This window comes from Clarias gariepinus, chromosome 28, assembly GCF_024256425.1.
Source record: "Clarias gariepinus isolate MV-2021 ecotype Netherlands chromosome 28, CGAR_prim_01v2, whole genome shotgun sequence".
Lineage (NCBI taxonomy): Eukaryota > Metazoa > Chordata > Actinopteri > Siluriformes > Clariidae > Clarias > Clarias gariepinus.
Window position 1 is genome coordinate 5,134,632 of NC_071127.1, and position 18,814 is coordinate 5,153,445.

At 38.6% G+C, this 18,814-nt stretch overlaps 1 protein-coding gene across 1 annotated transcript in view; it reads right to left on the minus strand.

Moving 5' to 3' along the window:
- Positions 1 to 188: 188 nt before the first annotated feature.
- Positions 189 to 18,814, minus strand: part of mast1b (microtubule associated serine/threonine kinase 1b) — a 35,606-nt gene continuing 16,980 nt past the window's right edge. The window contains exons 9-27 of the mRNA XM_053489819.1: positions 18,271 to 18,372; positions 16,992 to 17,124; positions 15,934 to 16,001; positions 15,188 to 15,264; positions 14,685 to 14,893; positions 11,673 to 11,811; positions 11,141 to 11,273; positions 10,826 to 10,991; positions 10,639 to 10,740; positions 10,408 to 10,530; positions 9,970 to 10,079; positions 9,637 to 9,791; positions 9,290 to 9,540; positions 8,809 to 9,003; positions 8,174 to 8,403; positions 7,926 to 8,048; positions 7,702 to 7,838; positions 7,338 to 7,504; positions 189 to 6,043 (exon numbers count right to left, since the gene is read on the minus strand). Of these exons, the coding sequence (XP_053345794.1) occupies positions 4,740 to 6,043; positions 7,338 to 7,504; positions 7,702 to 7,838; positions 7,926 to 8,048; positions 8,174 to 8,403; positions 8,809 to 9,003; positions 9,290 to 9,540; positions 9,637 to 9,791; positions 9,970 to 10,079; positions 10,408 to 10,530; positions 10,639 to 10,740; positions 10,826 to 10,991; positions 11,141 to 11,273; positions 11,673 to 11,811; positions 14,685 to 14,893; positions 15,188 to 15,264; positions 15,934 to 16,001; positions 16,992 to 17,124; positions 18,271 to 18,372 (3,924 nt within the window). The 3' untranslated portion in view covers positions 189 to 4,739. The remainder of the gene's footprint in view (positions 6,044 to 7,337; positions 7,505 to 7,701; positions 7,839 to 7,925; positions 8,049 to 8,173; positions 8,404 to 8,808; positions 9,004 to 9,289; positions 9,541 to 9,636; positions 9,792 to 9,969; positions 10,080 to 10,407; positions 10,531 to 10,638; positions 10,741 to 10,825; positions 10,992 to 11,140; positions 11,274 to 11,672; positions 11,812 to 14,684; positions 14,894 to 15,187; positions 15,265 to 15,933; positions 16,002 to 16,991; positions 17,125 to 18,270; positions 18,373 to 18,814) is intronic.

Sequence of the window (18,814 nt, forward strand, 5' to 3'; positions counted from 1 at the left end):
CTGGTTAACAAGGTAAGTGTGTGCTGACAGACACAGTAGCTAGGTTAAGGAGCTAAGTTAGCTAACGTTAGCTGTGTATAAAGCTAATTGTAAAAGGAGCAGAGCGTTTTATGCATTAAAACAAGAAAGTGTGTTAAACCAGCCTGATGTGCTGCACAAAACCACAGAGAAAAAAAAAAAAAAGTGTGAAAGGAGAATGTCAAATCATGAACCACAACAGTAGTCACTTTAATTCTTCTTTTTTTATTCTTATTACTGCAGTTTAGCCTCTTATTTTGCATTGCTTCACAACATTGCCTGAGAAACAAATGGAGAAAATGTAGGCAATAAATAAACAATAAAAAAAATCAAGCATTCAATGATAGAAATGCAAAAAACAAAATAAAATAAAATAAAAGAAATGTGTAAAGGAAGAGTCCATTGATCTATGTACATGATCTGAACATGATCAGGATAATCAAGATATAGTGAAATAATATTAATAATATAAAAAAAGTAAAAAATCATAAAACCCAAAAGCGAACAAATAAAACCTGGCATACAGGCGTCCAAGAATTTTGTCCAGCAGGTGTCAGTGTTAAGCAGAAACATTTCTAGAAGCACGAGATGTGATGCACAACCATCATTTATTGCCCCACAATAGTCAACAACCTGTGGTCAGTTTGGTAAAAAAAAAAAAATCATGAATCCACTCATCTTAACATCTGTCACCATTTTAGTATTTAACTGTACAGTGCATATTAGTCAAGGAAACACATTTACAACTCCTAAAACATGTGCGCACACACACACACAGTGCCTTGTCACTTGGTCACTTTCTCTTGGACACCTTCTAAATCTATTAGATAAATAAAGTGCGCTCTTTACAGTGATTTTTTATTCTGAAACAACAAAGTGGAAAATGATGTACAATGCCTACATGAAGCTAGACACCGAGACAATCAAATAGTTCTCACACACACACACACATCATCATCATCAACAACATCTACAGAACAGAGCAGAACATACAGTACCTAAGAAACATCTTTGTGATGTAGAAGTCTACAGAAATAAAACCGTGAGTGGATGCGGTGTACATGTGTTAGCCTTACATATACAGACATATTTAGGTGTTTACCTTGTACATATCTGAAGAATTGTTTTTTTATTGTTTGAAAAGTGTTTCATTTAGAGAGAGTTTATTAAATGTGTCACACTCAATTCTACAGTTTTTTTTTTTATATATTTTATAAAATTAATATTGTAACCCATTTAGAATGAACAAGTGGACAAAGTGATATTGAGAAATGAAATACTATGTTATCAGCTTTATATCACCCTTTACATCACCCTATCATATCTTTAGCATCATTCCTATATGTACACAGCACAGCTTGGACAAATCGTACAAACTGTTCTTATTTGAGATCTTAACCTTTTTTTTTCTTTGCCATAACTCCTATAAGCCTTCTATAAGTTAAATTTAAACAATATACAAACACAAGACAAGTTTATATATTTTACAGTTTTTTTTAATTATTAATTAATTATTGTTTTTGAAGGGGAACAAGCCAGAGGAGGTATGTTTCTCCTGAGGTTTGGGCTAATGTCTAGGATAAAAGGAAGCAAATACGAGGCTAGCCAACTCTGATGTAAAAGCCCTGTCCACTAGAGGGCAGGTTAAAGCTGGACCACTGAAACTGCATGCGATCATGTCGTGTCATTTTTCATAGCCAGGTTAACGGTGAAAATGAGGGAGGTGACAAGGTTTTGATATTGTATACTAACGCTGATATAAACTTTAAACATTACAAACCGCAAACTGTTAAACATCCACAAACGGTGATAGCACAACGCAACATGGAGACACATTACAGCATTGTTTATCTAGTGACATGATGGAACATTCTGCATGTCAGCTAAGAAGCAGAGCGATACTCAGTGTAAACAAGCAAATCTCATCATTATTTGCCACTTACTAACTGTCTGAAATCACATCTACATACACACACAAAGTATAAAATGTAGTCAAGTAAGAAATATTAAAGAAAAAGATGTCCAAACAATATGTGTTCAAATACACACAAAGCTCTAATTGCATATGTAGAAAGAGATTAACACGCACTCAAGTTCCTAAATTCTTCAATATCTTTAAGTTTACATTGTTCTATCATTTCCTCTCCACATTGGTTGTTTAAAGCCCCAGAGAATCACAATCTGCAATTTTAAGTAAGGCAAAGTAATCAGTGCCAGGGATGGTGTGATGGTACAACTACTTGTGATTGAGCTGTTACTATAGAAACACTAATGTTTCTTTAAAAAAAGATATTGTGTTGTAGAAAATGAATCACAATTTTGACTTCAACAGCACTGTGGTATAAAAAGAGGTTCATGTTGGTCATATCAGTGAGTGATGTGAAGTGGACGGAGCTAATCTCACTAAGGCTGATATCGGATGTCCTGCCACACTGATTTCATTCTAAAAATGTGTCCATACTTAAACTGTCTAAATTTTGACCAACCAATAAATAAAAGCTAGCCGTTGAAAGAGAGAGAGAGAGAGAGTCTAAGGTAATTTTAGCCATTAGAGAAAGAATGCTAACCATAGAGAGGGAAAACTACCTTAGACAGCTAATCTGTGAGACAGAGCTTAGAGAAAGAAAGCTAGCCTAGTGAGTGAAAGCTAACTTTATAAACAGAAAGCTCATGCATTAAATTAGGTATTCTGCCGTAATGCCAATTTTATCATTGGTAATTTGAATGGTCTTAATTCATGGGAGTTTTAAGCAGTTATAAAAGGGGTTATCAATCAAGGGTGCTTGTTAGAATGTTAGCCCATGTCCACCGGAACATGAGTTTCAATAGAACACTTAAACTGGGAATACACTACACAACTTTAGACAGGATTTTTTACAGGATTCAAAATCCTGCCGAATACTACCTGGTCTGCACCAGTTAGCACAATTTGCGGCCAGTTGGCGTGAGAAGTTGGCACAGAAATCTGTAAGCGTGTGAGGGTTACAGACAAGAATTGGCAAGTTTGAGGGAATAACAGACTGAGAACAGACTCTTTCTGAAATGAGTCGTAGTATATCAAGTATATCAAAATCTCCCCTCACCTACACAGTCGTAGTTGATAAAGTAGAAACGCACAAGAGAACGTTGCTGTTGAGAATTTTTATTTAGTAAAATAATTTAATATTAGGTATGGTGTGAAAGTTAACTTCCTGTTTTTTTTTCTCGTTGTGTTTTCTTGGGGCTCACAAACCAAATAAATGCATACTGTCTGTTGTATCGGAGGGTGGAAGTATGCAAGTGTACCCAAGAGTGGGGCATAATAATAACCTAAATGCTGTCTAGTTGGGAAGTGGCAAATAAATTGTGCCTCTTGTGAAAGTTCCATAACTCCATAATCTCGCATACATGTTTATTTTTTTTCCTCTTTCTCTTTTACTTAAAACTTTAATCTTTCTCTACTAAGAGTTGTGAAGGTTTGGTGCGTTCATTTAGAGTGGTAAGTGTTGTCTATGATCACCCGCAGTGTAGAAGCGTAGCCACCGTTTTTGAGTCTGTATTTAAAAAAAAAAAATCAAGATCTTTTAGGATTATAAAAGTTGTGTAGTTATTCCCCAGCTGTGGTGTTGCACTCCACATTCTCTGGGACTGTAAACACTTAATTTACGCCTCACACACTTCCTCGGGTTTGTCGAAGGGGTTGTCACAAAAACAGATCAGTTTCAAGCTCGGACTGTTGCAGGACCAATCAGATGTGTACGATTGTATGTGCTCAAATAAAGCATTGCGTTCATTCCATTTTATTAGCAAACCTTAGATTTTGCATTTTGCATCTTCAAGTATGCTGACATAATTTATTTGCCATTTTGCTATAGAAAAGATAATTGACAGGTTCTGCCACCTATCACAGATGAGAGCATTTAATATGACATCACTGACATGCTGTTGCTATAGAGACCGGGCAGTTATGACAATCGCATTTGTACAATGTTCACTAGCATCAGGTCTTTGCGTAGTATTTATTTAATTTTTTAAAATAATATTTTCTGTATGAATTGTCTTTTCACGATATTTAACATGCAGCTACACAGACAGCGCTTCTTTTTTTTTTTTTTTGCTTTTTTATGTGTACAATATTTTGGTGTTAAATTGCCATTAAAGCTGCAGTATATAACTTTTACTTCAATAAATATAGTTTCAATATTGCATATTTTACCATTTAGCTACATTTGCTGGCTAACTAACGATTTTTAAATGATCATGTATTTAAATTTGTGACTGGCTGTTTAAATCTTGCTTCAGATCCACCCATTATTGAACTTGGCAAAATCAGAATGTGGCACTGAAAAAGCTTAAACGTTAAATTTGAGTTTTGGACTCAAATTGGTCAAAATTCCCAAAATTCATTTCTCAAAAATTCCTCAAAATTCATTCCTCAAAAATTTCTCAAAATTTATCATGGCTCAACACCACAACCCTGGGCACTACTTTAATACTACTTAAATGTAAACAGGTATGGTACTCACTACTCCCAATGTTTTAAATTGTTCTCTGAATCCTTAAAAGTTACATACTACAGCTTTTAAAACTGTCTATACACATACACGCATCTAAGGACAACTGATTGAGAGCACCTTTTTTAAAATTTTGGATACATGTTAATTTGGTGGTTGTGGAAGTATTAGGTCATCGCTAAAGTGTCACTTACAACACATCTCCCTCAGACGTTACGAACAGGAAGTTCAGGAATGCTTGTTAGAGCTCTTTGACTTGGAGGATCCTGGGCCAGGCCATGTTCCGGTAGCTATGCGCCAGGCCCCAGACGAAGCCTCAGATTTTCCCAGCGTACCGGAGCGCTTGTCCTCGCTTGTTTTGGTGCTTGAGTCCTTTCCCTTCCCCCCGTCCTGTGATCCCAGTTTCATGGGCCCAAGCACAGTTTTTGCCACACTGGTGAGCTGAGTGACAAAGCTCGAGCGGTCACCAGGGGAGACAATTCGGGATTTGCCGGTGCTGGGAGATGGAGTAGAGGGAGAAGGGGAAGCTGGGCTTTCCTCCAAAACCTCCAAGTGAGAGCGCTCATCTCGGAGGGTGCGGATAGACCCGGAATGGACTGAACTCTTCTGTTGTTTGGATTTTAATTGAAGCACTCCTGTTTCTGTCATTGGAGGTGGTGATGCTTTAGCCTTGCACTCGCTGCTTCCACTTCTTACTTCCATTCTAATCTCTACAGTTTGGGGAATTTTCACAGGCTTTCCAGGTTCCGCCAGCCCAGATTTAGCTTTTGAGTCATTCTCCCATGCTGCTTTTCCTTTCTCTCGCTCTTTTCCACCCTCACCATGCCAATCTGGTGTTTTCGGCACAATGGTTCCTATGCTCAGTAATGGAATCTTTCCTCCAGGTTTTTCTTTCACTTCAGGGATTGAATCCTGCATGATGGTGGTCTTTTGTGCAAATTTATCTTGCTTTGCAGGTTCACAGATTGCTGTATTTATGGCTTTGATAGAATCATGGGTTTTGGAAGAACCTGTTGCCCCTGTTCCTTCAGACGATTTGTCCTTTTTGTGTAGTTTTAAGTCAGGGACAGAAGGAGAGTCCGGCTTATTTGTCATTTGGAGTGTGTCTGCAAGCGCGTTTTCACCTTCAATCTCCTGCAGGCTTTGCAGCATGCGGTATTCCTCCACACCATGTTTTCTCAGGCCACCTTTTTTCTCTGCCGATGATGGAAAGGAGGCAAATGATTGTGGAGAGGGCGGAGCCGGCTTCTCTGTGGACTGCACCCGTGTGAGAAGAGGTGAGCGGGGCCGTGTTATTGGTGGCGAGGAGTGCAGCTTGGCAGGGAAAGTAGGTGTGGTGCTGGGTGTGTTCGGCGAGGGAGTGTGTGCCAGTGGGGACAAAGGGACGCTCCCGGCTGATTTACATCGAGATGAGCGAAATTGGCGCTGCAGTTTAGGGGACAGGCCGTGTAGAGAACTTGGGCGCATGTGATGAGATGTTGCTGGAGAGTTTGGTGTAGAGGATGCTGGAGAGCTGCTCTGGGATGACATGCCTAAGGACACAAAGAGAAAGGGATACAAGGGGGGGGGGGGGGTTGGTTAACGACAGGTTAGTGTCAGGTTAATAGCCAGGTTTATATAAGGAGAATGTATCTAGTTAATGTGTTAATAGGAATAATTAATAGTATATGCTATGGAATTGATACTAGGAAATAATATAGCTAGATTAAATTAATTAAACGTTTTACATGTATTCTTATTTAGATGTTTTTATTGCAACAGACTGACATTTCAGCTGAGGAGATGTTTTCAAAATAAAAAAAATAATATTAAGTTCAAAGTTTTTATATTATAATGGATTATACATTTTATATTGATATAATTAGATAATATGTGGGTTAATAATATATCCTTTACAAACACTGGGTTAACAGTCTGGGAAATATTGGTGTTGATGTTAATACTGTAGTACCGTGGTGGCTAAAAGTAGACAAAAGTGAAATAAATAAATAAAGTTAATAAAATAAAGTTTTAATGACCCCTTTTTTTGAAAATAAAGACAAGATCTTAAGAATAATTTGTCATTGTACACAATAAAATTGTTATACAACAATAAATATTTAGTATGAAATTATTTCTTCTTTAAAATCTGGCATAGGGTCAAAAAAACCTTCTAAGTACTCTGGTGTCACTCGTTCAATCCATGCCTGCTTGATCAGTTCCTTAAGATCGTGTACAGAAATTTGCCACAGAAGGTCACAATTTACTTGAGAATAGTTTTAGCTATTTTAACGCAGAGGTGAACATCCTTACATCAGGAATTTAAAGTTCTGTCACATATTCGTCCAGCCATTACCTAAACCACCAGCTGTAATTGGAACAACTCTTCAGCCAGACAGGCTTGAACTTCTGTAATTAGTGCCATTTATAGTGTTGGATTAAAAATAGGCCAGAGATAGACCAGTCTAATATACACAACAAAGTAAATTAATATCCACAAGAGAGTAAAGGCATTAGAAACATCAAGAGCTTTTATAATTGAGTAGAGTAAGCATCATCCCCTCACTGAGGCTTCTTTAATTGAACATTGCGTCTTCTTAATCGGTTTACAGTCAAGAATAATTAAACGTAAGTTAGATCATAATGTAGAAATGTTATATGCAAATATATAGCAAATAACTGGAACATTCTAAGCAGAAGAATAGACTATCATTACTCCTTAATCAATTATTAGAATGTATGTGATTGAAGGGATTCAGTCTTCTGGCTTATTTTAAGCATCTAGCAGTCCAGTTGTAGTATGCTAGTCGCAGACGTGTCTTTAACGTTATAGTACAAGTCACTGACCGAGGTGGGCGGAGTCAGGGGGTGAGCGGGCATACAGGCCATGGGTGGGAGAGCCAGGGAGACTGTCACCGGATGACAGAGAGCGGTTCAGAGATGAAAGACTGCGGCTGGTGTGAAGCAAGTTCGACTGCTTTGTGATCTTACGGAATAAAGAACTTCGCTTCTTACTGCATGAGATAAAGAGAAGAATATGGATAGAAAAAAAGGGGGGGGTAAGAAATTATGATAGAATTAAATACTGTTTTGTATAAATTGTATGAATTAATTGAGAAAATTCTTGTTTTAGTAAAAGTTCAATTTACACCCAAGCAACGCAAATCAACATCTTACAGCTGAATTATAAACATGGAGAGGGGCGAGTCACCTGTCTTGTCCCTCTTTGGTGATGGATTTCTTGTTCCGTCGTGCCATCTTGGCCCTTGAGCTGGGCTTTCGTGCCGGTCCGATCTTAATGGATGTGTTTTCAAACGGAGTTGTAGTGACAGTCACTTTATTCCCACTCTGAAAACAAAAACAAAGTGTGTTTAAAATGCCAACTCTATTTAAACAAATCAAACATGAAGCAGATGTCTGTTCAGGCTTTTGTACCTTCAGAATAAGCTCCACCACTTCTGTATGAACCAGACCATGCACAGACTCTCCGTTCACATGTGTGATGAGGTCACCAGCACACAGACCTGCTTCCTGGGCAGGGCCTCCACACTCCACATGCTGCAATTTGATGGTAGGAACCGAAAATTATTGTTTTTTATTGTTAAGCAAGATGTGTGTGTGTGTGTGTGTGTGTGTGAGAGAGAGAGAGAGAGAGAGAGAGAGAGATGAAAAGGCTCTCTTACCCAGACCATGTGGTGGACACTGTAGACATTGGTGTCTCCCATGTAGACCCGGATTGCACGCAGCGTGAAGCCGTACCTTTTCCCTGACCGCTGGATAGTGATGGGAGAACGCACAATGCTGACGCATGGAGAGTAGTCCCGGCTGGGAGATGAGTCACGAGATGACGGGTTGGATGATATGGAGCGGGGAGACATGGGACTCGCCAAAGGAGATGTCCCATGCTGCTCCACTGCAGAAAAACATATAAAGCACATACAGTAAATTTAACAAATAAAAGATATAAAACATAAAATGCACAAGAGAATAAGACGGTGTGAATGAACTGAGAACAAACCAAAAACATGTTTTTTGTTATATAAATATACAACATAATAAATGAAGGAAAGAATATTTCAAAAATCTAAAATAAACAATAAATATGTTAATAAAATAACAATAAATAGTTTAAAATTCTAAAAACAAACAGCTGAAACAAAGAAAATGAATTAAATAAGAAAGTGCAAAGATAGAAAAAATTAATATAATTTATATGTAAAAAAAAAAAAGGGGGGGGGTATTATACATTAATAAAGACTTGAAATTAATGGTAACTGAGTCATACAGTAAGTCATGCCTTGCTGGTGAGATTTCTGACCTGCAGGTATAATGACGGACAAGGCTGAGGCAGAGGCTGACTTTATAACCTTGGCGCCAGAGCGGGTTGGAGTGTGTTTCTCTCCATCAGTAGGGAGGTGCTGATGTCGTGTTCGCCGCAGAACCACTTCACTTGGGGCTCTGGGTCCGAATGGTGCTGAGGTCACAGCTGAATCGTTAGGTTTCAGGAGTTTATCTGTCAATGTACAACGAGGAGAGGGTGGGGATTTATTTACCTAGAGAACATAATCACATCTCATAAACAAAAAATTATTTTATCCTCTTCAACAGCAAAATTGGATTTCTGGAAAATGTAGAATGCAAATCCAGTTAGCCATTAGTGACCAATGTATTTAAAATATTGTTCCCATAGAAACTGCTATTTTCTGTCAGCTCCAAGTAAAGCATCACCCATTGAAGACATCATGCTTGGTTACTGTTCCCATGCAGATATTCGCATTGTAATGCACACCATCACACACCTAATCCTTGTGCCACTAGTGCCGCACTGGATGACTCTGCCACAGTTCCAGCTGAGCTGGAGGCCATTGTAGGACCCTCTAGTGACATCCCTCTGGTTTTGACTGGCACATGGCGAGTGTGTGTGTCTGTATCTGTCTCTAAAGGAGAGGTGACACGGTGCGTGTCAATGAGGGCTGAGAATCTGCGGCGGACACCAGGGGGACTGAAGTCGGACTCTGTGAAGGAGTACTCTGAGCAAGACAGACGCTTCCTGCACACATACACACAAACCCGCAATGCCCTCAGTCACTAGAAGAATGAATGTGATGGATCATTTGCATATACTGTATTTAAACTCTCCACTCACATCTCAGGAGAACCAGTCCTCCATGTTTTGTCTCTCAGAGTGAAGCTGCCCAGACTCTCCCTCTTGGCTCGGTCCTCCCGATGACCTCGCGGCTCCCTGCGAGTCACCACAGGCTTGTGTTCCAGCTGGGACAGGTGCTCCATGCTGCTGTATACCTACACACAAGGCACACACTACACATAATCTTTATCAACATAGAGTATAATGGAAAAAAGAATAAGTGGCAAGTCTTACAGTCATAGACAGGCAGCGAATGATGAAGTGTGTAAGGAGGAGAAAGATTGAAAATGTTTAAAGAAAGATGGGATACAGTAATCTAAAAAAAGGTGTAACCTTGCTGAAGCGAGGCGAGCAGGAGGAAAAACGGCGGATCTCAACAGGCTCATCGTCATTGGTGTCATCTTCATCAAACGAGTGAATGTGATGGTAACGGTCTGAACGTGCTAAAAAAACAGATTTTTAATTCTCTAAATAAATATAAAAATTCTATTCATGATTCTATTTTATAAATGTATTTATAAAATATAATTCACACAATGCAATATATATAATATAGAATAATACACAGATAATTGACTTACTTGCAAAAATTATTTGTTCATTTAGACATTACATGGAAACTATAGCGCTAGTGGTAGTCAGCATATATATAAAATAAACAGGAAGCCATGATGAATTAAAGAAATTACTCTGCATAAATAATTTTCAGCTACATGAACTCAAACTATAATAACTTAAATTAAATAGAAAGCACAAGTTGAGTGTACTGACAGTCGAAGTAGCTGGTGTCCTCCTCCGACTCAAGCTGGGGTACAAATTCAGCTTTCTGCCTCAGTAAACTGTTCCAGTCCAACTCAGCAAAGAACGGGTGATGCTTTACTTCTACCGCACCTCCTGCTCTCACACGCACACAAACACAGCATTAGTGTACAGTACCTGTGCCTAGGATAACCAGAGCTTAACCTGGTTTAGTTTAGCTAGCTTATTTTAGTCTGAATGTACCTGTGCCCAGGCGGTGCAATGGGTTGGTCTGAAGCAGGGCGGAAATGAGGTGCTGGGCATCAACTGGGAGCGCTTCATCAGCTTCAGGCCACACAATGTCATCTACACACATTACACAGGATATTGGTTTAAGTTACATAAACATAAAAGGTAAATCAGTAGGATAGACCAGCGTGTGGTTTCTTACCAGTAATGACCTGCCCAAAAAGCTCCTCAGGTGTGTCCCCAAAGAAAGGCACACAACCTACCAGGAACTCATAGAGGATGATGCCCATGGCCCACCAGTCCACAGGTTTACCATATCCCTGGCGTAAGATGACCTCTGGGGCAATATACTCGGGCGTGCCGCACACCTGAGGTAATAAATAAATAAATGACGTGCAGACACGCTATATTGCTTCTCTGGACATACATTTGTTTAATGTTTAACTTAATAATCCAGCTATAGTATAGAAGTCCTATTGTTTTACACTGTAACCATGACTGCATGTTGTGTGTGTACCTGTTTATCTAGGAATTCTCTGGTGTCCTTTTCGATGTGGCCCTCGTATAGATTAGTCGTGAGACTCATCAGGCCCATTTTAGACAAACCAAAATCGGTCAGCTTTATGTGTCCCATAGAAGTGATCAACAGACTGTGAGAGATAGAAAGAGAAAAAGCAAGTAAGAGATATAGTGTGAGATAGAGATAATCATTGAGCAGATAAATAGCAAGAATGAGGGTGACAAAGTCAGAAATCAAGCACAAAAAGACAGACAGAGGGTAAGAGATAAAAAAAGACAAAAAGATATATGAAAATATTGGTTGTCAGATTATTTTTAACATTTTACGTTATCATTTTACTTTATCATTTTACTGAATTCATGAGTTAAATGATCACAATGTGTAAATATGTAATATTTAAATATGTAATATAAAAATGACTTTAGTTATTTAGTAAATAGGAATGGGGGTGTTGGTGGAAAGCATTGTTACACAATCAACAGACTGTGGGTAGTGCACAGTCTACACACTACAGTCCACACTGTCTTACTTGTCAGGTTTAAGGTCCCGATGCACCACACCATAGTTGTGGATGTACTCGAGAGCAAGGACGGTCTCGGCAAAGTACATGCGTGCCATCTCTACAGGCAGCGCTCCGATGTGCTTCAGCAGCGTGGCACAATCTCCCCCTAACACAGGCACAATAAGTCAGAGTTGTGGTTACTGCTGTTACACAAGTATAGTATACACTGCCTTCATGTGTTTGGGAGCCCTGCGAAAATTCCTCTGTAGCCTGTTTCATACATTTTTACATTAATGTTTTTCACGGCTTCATTCAGACACACTCATGACTGTTATGGAGAAAACCACATAATTATTGCCACCAACTTTTCAATTCAATTTTATTTATATAGCGCTTTTAACAATGGTCATTGTCTCAAAGCAGCTTCACAAAAAAAATTAAAGATTTTTTTTTTTTTTCTAGAAAAGAAAAGAAAAGAAAATATTTGGAAGTGTGTATGTGTGAGAAAAATGTGTCTAGGTAATAATGAAATGAATGAATGATGAATGAAATGTCTCTGATGAGCAAGCCAAGGGTGACAGCGACACCAACAACAAGTGATACACCAACAACAAGTGATAATAAAGGAGGGCATTGTTTGTTTGTTTTGGTGCTAATAAAAAAAAAAGCACAACAGTATTCATTGATGTTTAACTTGCAACACATGCAGTTGTTTTCATTTCTATACTGCAAACCTTTTATGTGGCAAAGCCCTTAATGCTGGGCACACACTGGGGTTTTGTGCTTTGTTGTGAAGGAATGTTCTTCTGGACCATTCAGGTAAGCTCCGATTTCTACAACAATATTCAATATTTAAAATGAGCCTATTGTTTATTACCAGCCCAAGACAACAAAGAAAGTAATCCAACTGGGTGAAAACCTGGCAACATGACTCACAGCTTCTAAAGCGTTATTACCTAGACTGTCAAGACTATACATAACATGTTATTTCATGCAGTTCAGGGTTGTGCCATATGCACATATGCAGTTGATTTACCAGAAAGGACTTTTCAGTTTTTTTGTGTGCTAAACTGAACTTCAGGGTCAAGTAATAGCGATTTTATTTGAAAAAATAAATATATATATATATATATATATATATATATACTATCTATATATACTATCTCTACTATATATATATACTACATATATATATATATATATACTATCTCAGGTTTCATTCCAAATATGCAGTTTATTATTATATATATATATATATATATATATATATATATATATATATAATAAACTGCATATTTGGAATGAAACCTGAGTTTATGCAGTTTATTATTATTATATATATATATATATATATATATATATATATATATAATAAACTGCATATTTGGAATGAAACCTGAGATAGTTACCTATACGCACTGAATGACACATAGATAGTATGCGCGATTCCTTGCGCCATCTGCTGAGAGAATAGAGAGTTGCAGGTTGGAAAAGGCAGGAAACGGCATGACCGGCGCGCAGCTGTCAGCGATTTCACGTAAATAAGAGCAAAATAGCTTTATACTGGCTTTTATTGGTGCAATTTTAAAAATGTAAGCATACAGGGTGATTAAGCTCACAGAACTAGGAAAAGTCATGAAAGGAGGGTCCTGGATTTTGATCGAGTGTGAAGTATTTTTTTTTTTTTTACCCCCTTGCGGTCAAATGACCGCTGCTCGGCGCTTCTAGTGTTAAAGTGATATGTACAGTAAATATTACTAGGTCTTACCTAGTATGGTTTTCATAGTGAACAATCTTCTAACTCAGACATGGCTTACCTGAGGTATGTTTTCATCCAGCAGTGGGACACAATATGTTTCATCAGTGTGTTAACATCACTATAGATATAACATGTATGTATAGATGTAATGCACAGAACTTTGATGATTATTTATTCATTCAATCATCTTTTATAGCGCTTATATACTATACAGGGTTGCGGAGGGTCCTGGAGCCTATTCCAGGAGATAATAATGCACAAGGCATGGTACACCCAGGACAGGTACCAATTTATTTCAACCCACATGCAAATGGAAAATTGGGAATCCCAAGTCTCTGGACCATGGGAGGAATCAACCAAGCACGGGGAGAACATGCTAACTCAATGCACAAAGACGAGGTAGGAATTAAACCCTCAACCATGGAGGTACGAAGCCACAGTGCTTGCAGCTATGCCACCTACTTTAATGTTTATATTCCTAAATAATGAATAAACATGCTTTGTGAGGAAGCAGCTGATGAAAAGCTCTGAGCTGTTGTATATTTTATTCATGCAGGTTCTGAAACAAGCACCTGCAAGGAACATCTGGCACCTCAGCCATAAAACTTTCCCCTGCTTAGAAAGTGATTGATCCATCTGAGCAGTGTTTATGACCATGTATTGTTGTGCTAAGCTTGTGCAGATGGATGACTTAATCCTGAGTGTCCCTATAGACGGCAAAAGAGGAACCACCAAGTGCACCCCAACAGCTGTGTTTATCATGGAGGGGAAAAAAAACATACATTTGAAGTCATTTGTTCAAACTGCAGCTGAAGAAAAATGGTATTAAATGTATTTAAATTATGTTTAGTTAAAAACAAAAGAAACTACTTATTGTAATGCTTTAGTCAGGGGATATGTGTTACTGTTCCTGGACTGTTACTGTCAGTGTGGTACTGTAGTATTGTTTGCCCTGTCTCTGCCCCTTGTTCTGTGATTGGTTTGTTTTTTCAGTTTGTGCAACTGTACTGTGTTTACTCCCTGACTTATCTGTGTTTACCTAGCTGTTTCTGATTGTATGATAAAGTTTTATTGTATACTGTATACATCTTTTAAGTCAAAGCCTTTTTTATTATTTTGAAGAAAAGGTATCATTGTGAGTTTTCTAGTAATGTCTCAGCTCTTGTTCACACAAGAGGCCTGATTATTTTTCAGGAGTTGCCCTAGGTCTTGTTTCTATAGATTTTCTTTATAGGATTATGGCTGCTGTGTGTATGTAAGTGTATTTTTGGTCGTCTCACCCTCCACGTACTCCATGACCATGCAGAGATGTCTGCGGGTCTCGAAGGAGCAGAACATGCTGACCACGAATGGGTTCTCAGCGAATGTGAGGATGTCTCTTTCCACAAAGGCCTGCTGGATCTGGTTCCTCAGGATGAGGTTCTGTTTGTTGATCTTCTTCATGGCGAAACGCTGACGGGTTTCCCGGTGACGCACCAGGTACACCGCCCTAAACACACACACTCAGCATTTTAGTATATTAAAAACTTTATTAGATCTGATTGAATACACGTCTTGAATGATACTTTATTGTACATACAGTGTATATTATTTATAAGCCTTTCTAGAGTTACAAAAGATTGCATAACATTTCTTTTTGGCCAGGCAGTATATAATGGATACAGGGAGGACACAGTTACATACAGTATATACAGTATGTATGGATTAATGGGGAGACCGATAAATGGATATACGGATGTAGAGATGGATAGGCTAGGCTTGGTGGAACTAGAGAGTTTCTCACCCATATGCTCCGTTGCTGATCAGTTTGATGGTCTGGAAGTCAGCTTCTCCAGGAGGTTTTATCATTTTCATCTTCCCCTGAGAGAAATACAGAGCAGCACTTGCTGAGTTAAAGACGTGCACACACACACACACACACACACACCATATTCTCTGTCTGAGCTGCATAAAGATTACTTTTTAAAGAGGTTCTGGAAGCTTCTATAAAAGCAACACTCCACATCCGTAGCCTCAGTCTGAAACATTAGGGCTAACTCAAATGCGCTTGTGAAAAAGAAAATTACTGTCTTATTCATCAGCATTTAAAGTTATTTGGAAAGTTACTTTAGAAATGGCTTAATTATACTCCTTGGTCTACTAAAAAGAATCTGAGGATTGTCCATGAAAATGTATGTGTATATTAAAACTTTAATAATATTCAACACATATTGCTTCTGAAAATGGTCAGTCCCTAAAGTGGTGAAGTTAATTAAGAGATTGGGAATGTAATCAGGCTAAATGGAGGACAGCAAATGGGTCTTTAAATTTTAAAGCTGTGTGTGTGTGTGTGTCTGTGTCTGTGTGTGTGGTGTAAAATTGTGTGTGTAAAATTGTGTGTGGATAAAACTTTTAATGCCAAAAGACTGTCTTTTCCCATAATGCATGAATTGCAGTTTGATAGTTTTGACAGAAATAGTTGCATGTAGGTTAAAGGTAAACCCTGCACATATGTATCTGTGTGTGTATGTGTGTGTTCGTGTTGCTGACCTCTGTAGAGTCATCAGTCTCTGGTGTGAGGGGTCCCTCGCTGTCATAACTTTCCAGATTGACCATTTCTGAAAAATCAGATACATCAAATCAGTCCGTGTGTTCACAACACAGTGCTGCTGAAAGACTGGATTCTGACTGGTCAAAAGGTGTAAGATGTAATTTCTCTAACAGCAGCTTGGGCAGTTTCTGTCTGCCCCCTAACAGTGTTTTAATTGTGTTTTTATAATAGTGTTTTAATGTTCTAGTCACAGAGGAAGATTATATTATTACATGGAATAAGATTACATACTGACAAATGACCCTCTCATGTATAATGACAAAAATTTACATTAACTCTATTGCATAAAGAAAAAACTAAATGATTTCAAGTTGTATTCATATGCCTCTAAATCTTCTTAGGTGAAAGCTGATAGCAAACTGATTCAGTAGTTATAAATGTCTGTGTATTGCAAGTCCAACATGCTTTTGCCTTTGTTTATCATTTGGAGTCCAAAGATGTGATTTTGGCAAATAACTGACCATTAATGTATGCAGTAACCATTTTAACTGTTGGTGCCAAGGTTCACCTTGACCATCAATATGCCGCCTGTTTACATTCTGCATCAATGTAGCTTACATTTCTTTGGGATCTCTATTCATTTCAATAGAGACAAAAATAAAAGAAGCTGGTGAGGAAACTAGTCGCTGGAGCTGCTATAACATAAGTGCAAACAGAAACTTACTTGTCTAAGGGAGGTTCCACAACATTAACTCTGACAATTAATGCTTAAGATATATTGTGTTACTCTAATAAATAAGATTAAAAAAATATGGTCGACAAATTACAACTTAGCATAGGCCAATGGAGTCTTAGTGTCAGTCCAAAGTGTTGTGTCAGTTAGGGCAACCAGCATAAAACATGCTAAATCTATAGGCGGATCATGTTGCAGTGGTGTAATAGGAATTCAACAAAAATACACACTTTAGGGTGATAACAGTTACTCAGCCTAATCACATCATCCTGTTGCTGACTGTTTTCCAATGTCACATGTATTTTTTGTGTCTCAGTGTCTCACCCTCCAGAGGGTCTCTGGTCAGGCCGAGCTGGCTGATAATGTAGCGTGGGATGTCCGTCTTCATCAGTTGTCCCTCTTTGGCGTGATCCTCGGCCGCCTCTAGCAGGTGGTAAAAGTTCTCTGGGTTAAACTCCTACAAGCAGAAAGGGGGCCATATTTCATTATGATAAAACTTCCTGTTCAGGAGGAGCCTTTCACATCAAGCTTATGAAAATTAACATTTAAACATGATTATGTAATAGTTTGATGTATGCACTCTTGTGGTCTGTAAAAGTATGTTTTGCAAAAAAAAAAGGAGAATGCAGTCTTATGACTCTTCATGTGATTTTTAATACACTCATTAGGGGCAGTGGTGGCTCAGTGTGTTAAGGCTCTGAGTTACGGATCAGAAAATCAGCGGTTGCAGGTTGCCGCTGTTGGGCCCCTGAGCAAGGCCCTTAACCCTGTCTGCTCCAGGGTGCTGTAAAATGGCTGACCCTGCGCTCTGACCCCTGGCATATGCGAAGAATTAAGCATTTCACTGCATATCTGACTGTGTATGTAACAAATAAAATTTAAATGTAATTATAGTTGCTTATACAGCTTACACTCTAGAGCCGCTGTCTGGACTTTTGATAGCACTGGAGCTGCTACTTTATCTTGCGATACTTTATCTTGCAGAGAGAGAACAGGGATTATAGATTTTCCATTTATCCTAATGTCAGACAGAGAGGCTGGAACTTTTAAATCACACGCTGGTGCAGGGAGCTATTAGCATGAGTACCTCAGAGTTAGGGCGGGGGGGGGCACTGATCGCTCTTACACACACAAACACAGCATGGAGGACTTCCAATCTAAATGCAAATGCCATCACAGGCCCGTTCCTCTCGGTCTGTCTGTCTGCTATGCTCTCTTGGGCAGTAACATTATAGCGTGTAAAGACGTCGGTCTCCAGCGCAATTTGATTTGGGATGGAGCAGGAGTTTAGTGTAGCTCTGTGTTACCCAATGCATTAGGGAAGCAGAGATGGAGAGGCAAGTCCTATAAGCGAAACAACAAAATAAAGCTGTGTTCTCTATAACATGTTAACATCCTTCTTTGCTTTAGCTTAGTGAACTAATGAATGATCTCTATGCTAAATGTCACTCATCCTAATAACAAGCAAGCTATTAGCAAGGTCTTAACTCGTGGCAGAATGCTCAAGCTCATTATGTTACCCATAATGCAGTGGTGTTTAATATGGCATCTTCTTTCCTCTTTTATAAATTGTTCTTGCAGTGAGAAAACTCTAAACTCTTACCAGACATTCCAAGAGTCGAGCTGGGCGAGAGATGATGATGAGGAGCTTCTTCACGAGTTCCATGATAAAGGTCAGCTCTGAGCTCTCTGAGCGTTCATACGCCTGAGAGACAGACAAACAGAGAGAGAGAGTTGTTTGTTTAAGATAACCTGTATATATTATCTGTGCTAAAACTAAGTAATGTAGTCATAAAGGGCCTGACAGAGAAGGTGTGTGTATCTAAGCAAGGAGCATTACACAAACTTTCTTAGTCAGCAAATGATTAGTTTTGCCTAAATAACTGAAAATCCCCATTACTCTGACTTCCATTATATTTCTGATAGATAGATAGATAGATAGATAGATAGATAGATAGATAGATAGATACCACCAGACAGAAAGAGTTAAATATATAGATGGACAAATAGACAGACAGGTAGATAGACAGACAAGCATGCAGGCAGATAGATAGAGAGACAGACAAATTAGCCAATGAACAAACATACCAAGAAAAATGCACAATTAGGCAGATAGATGAAGTTAAGGACAGAGACAGACAGAATGG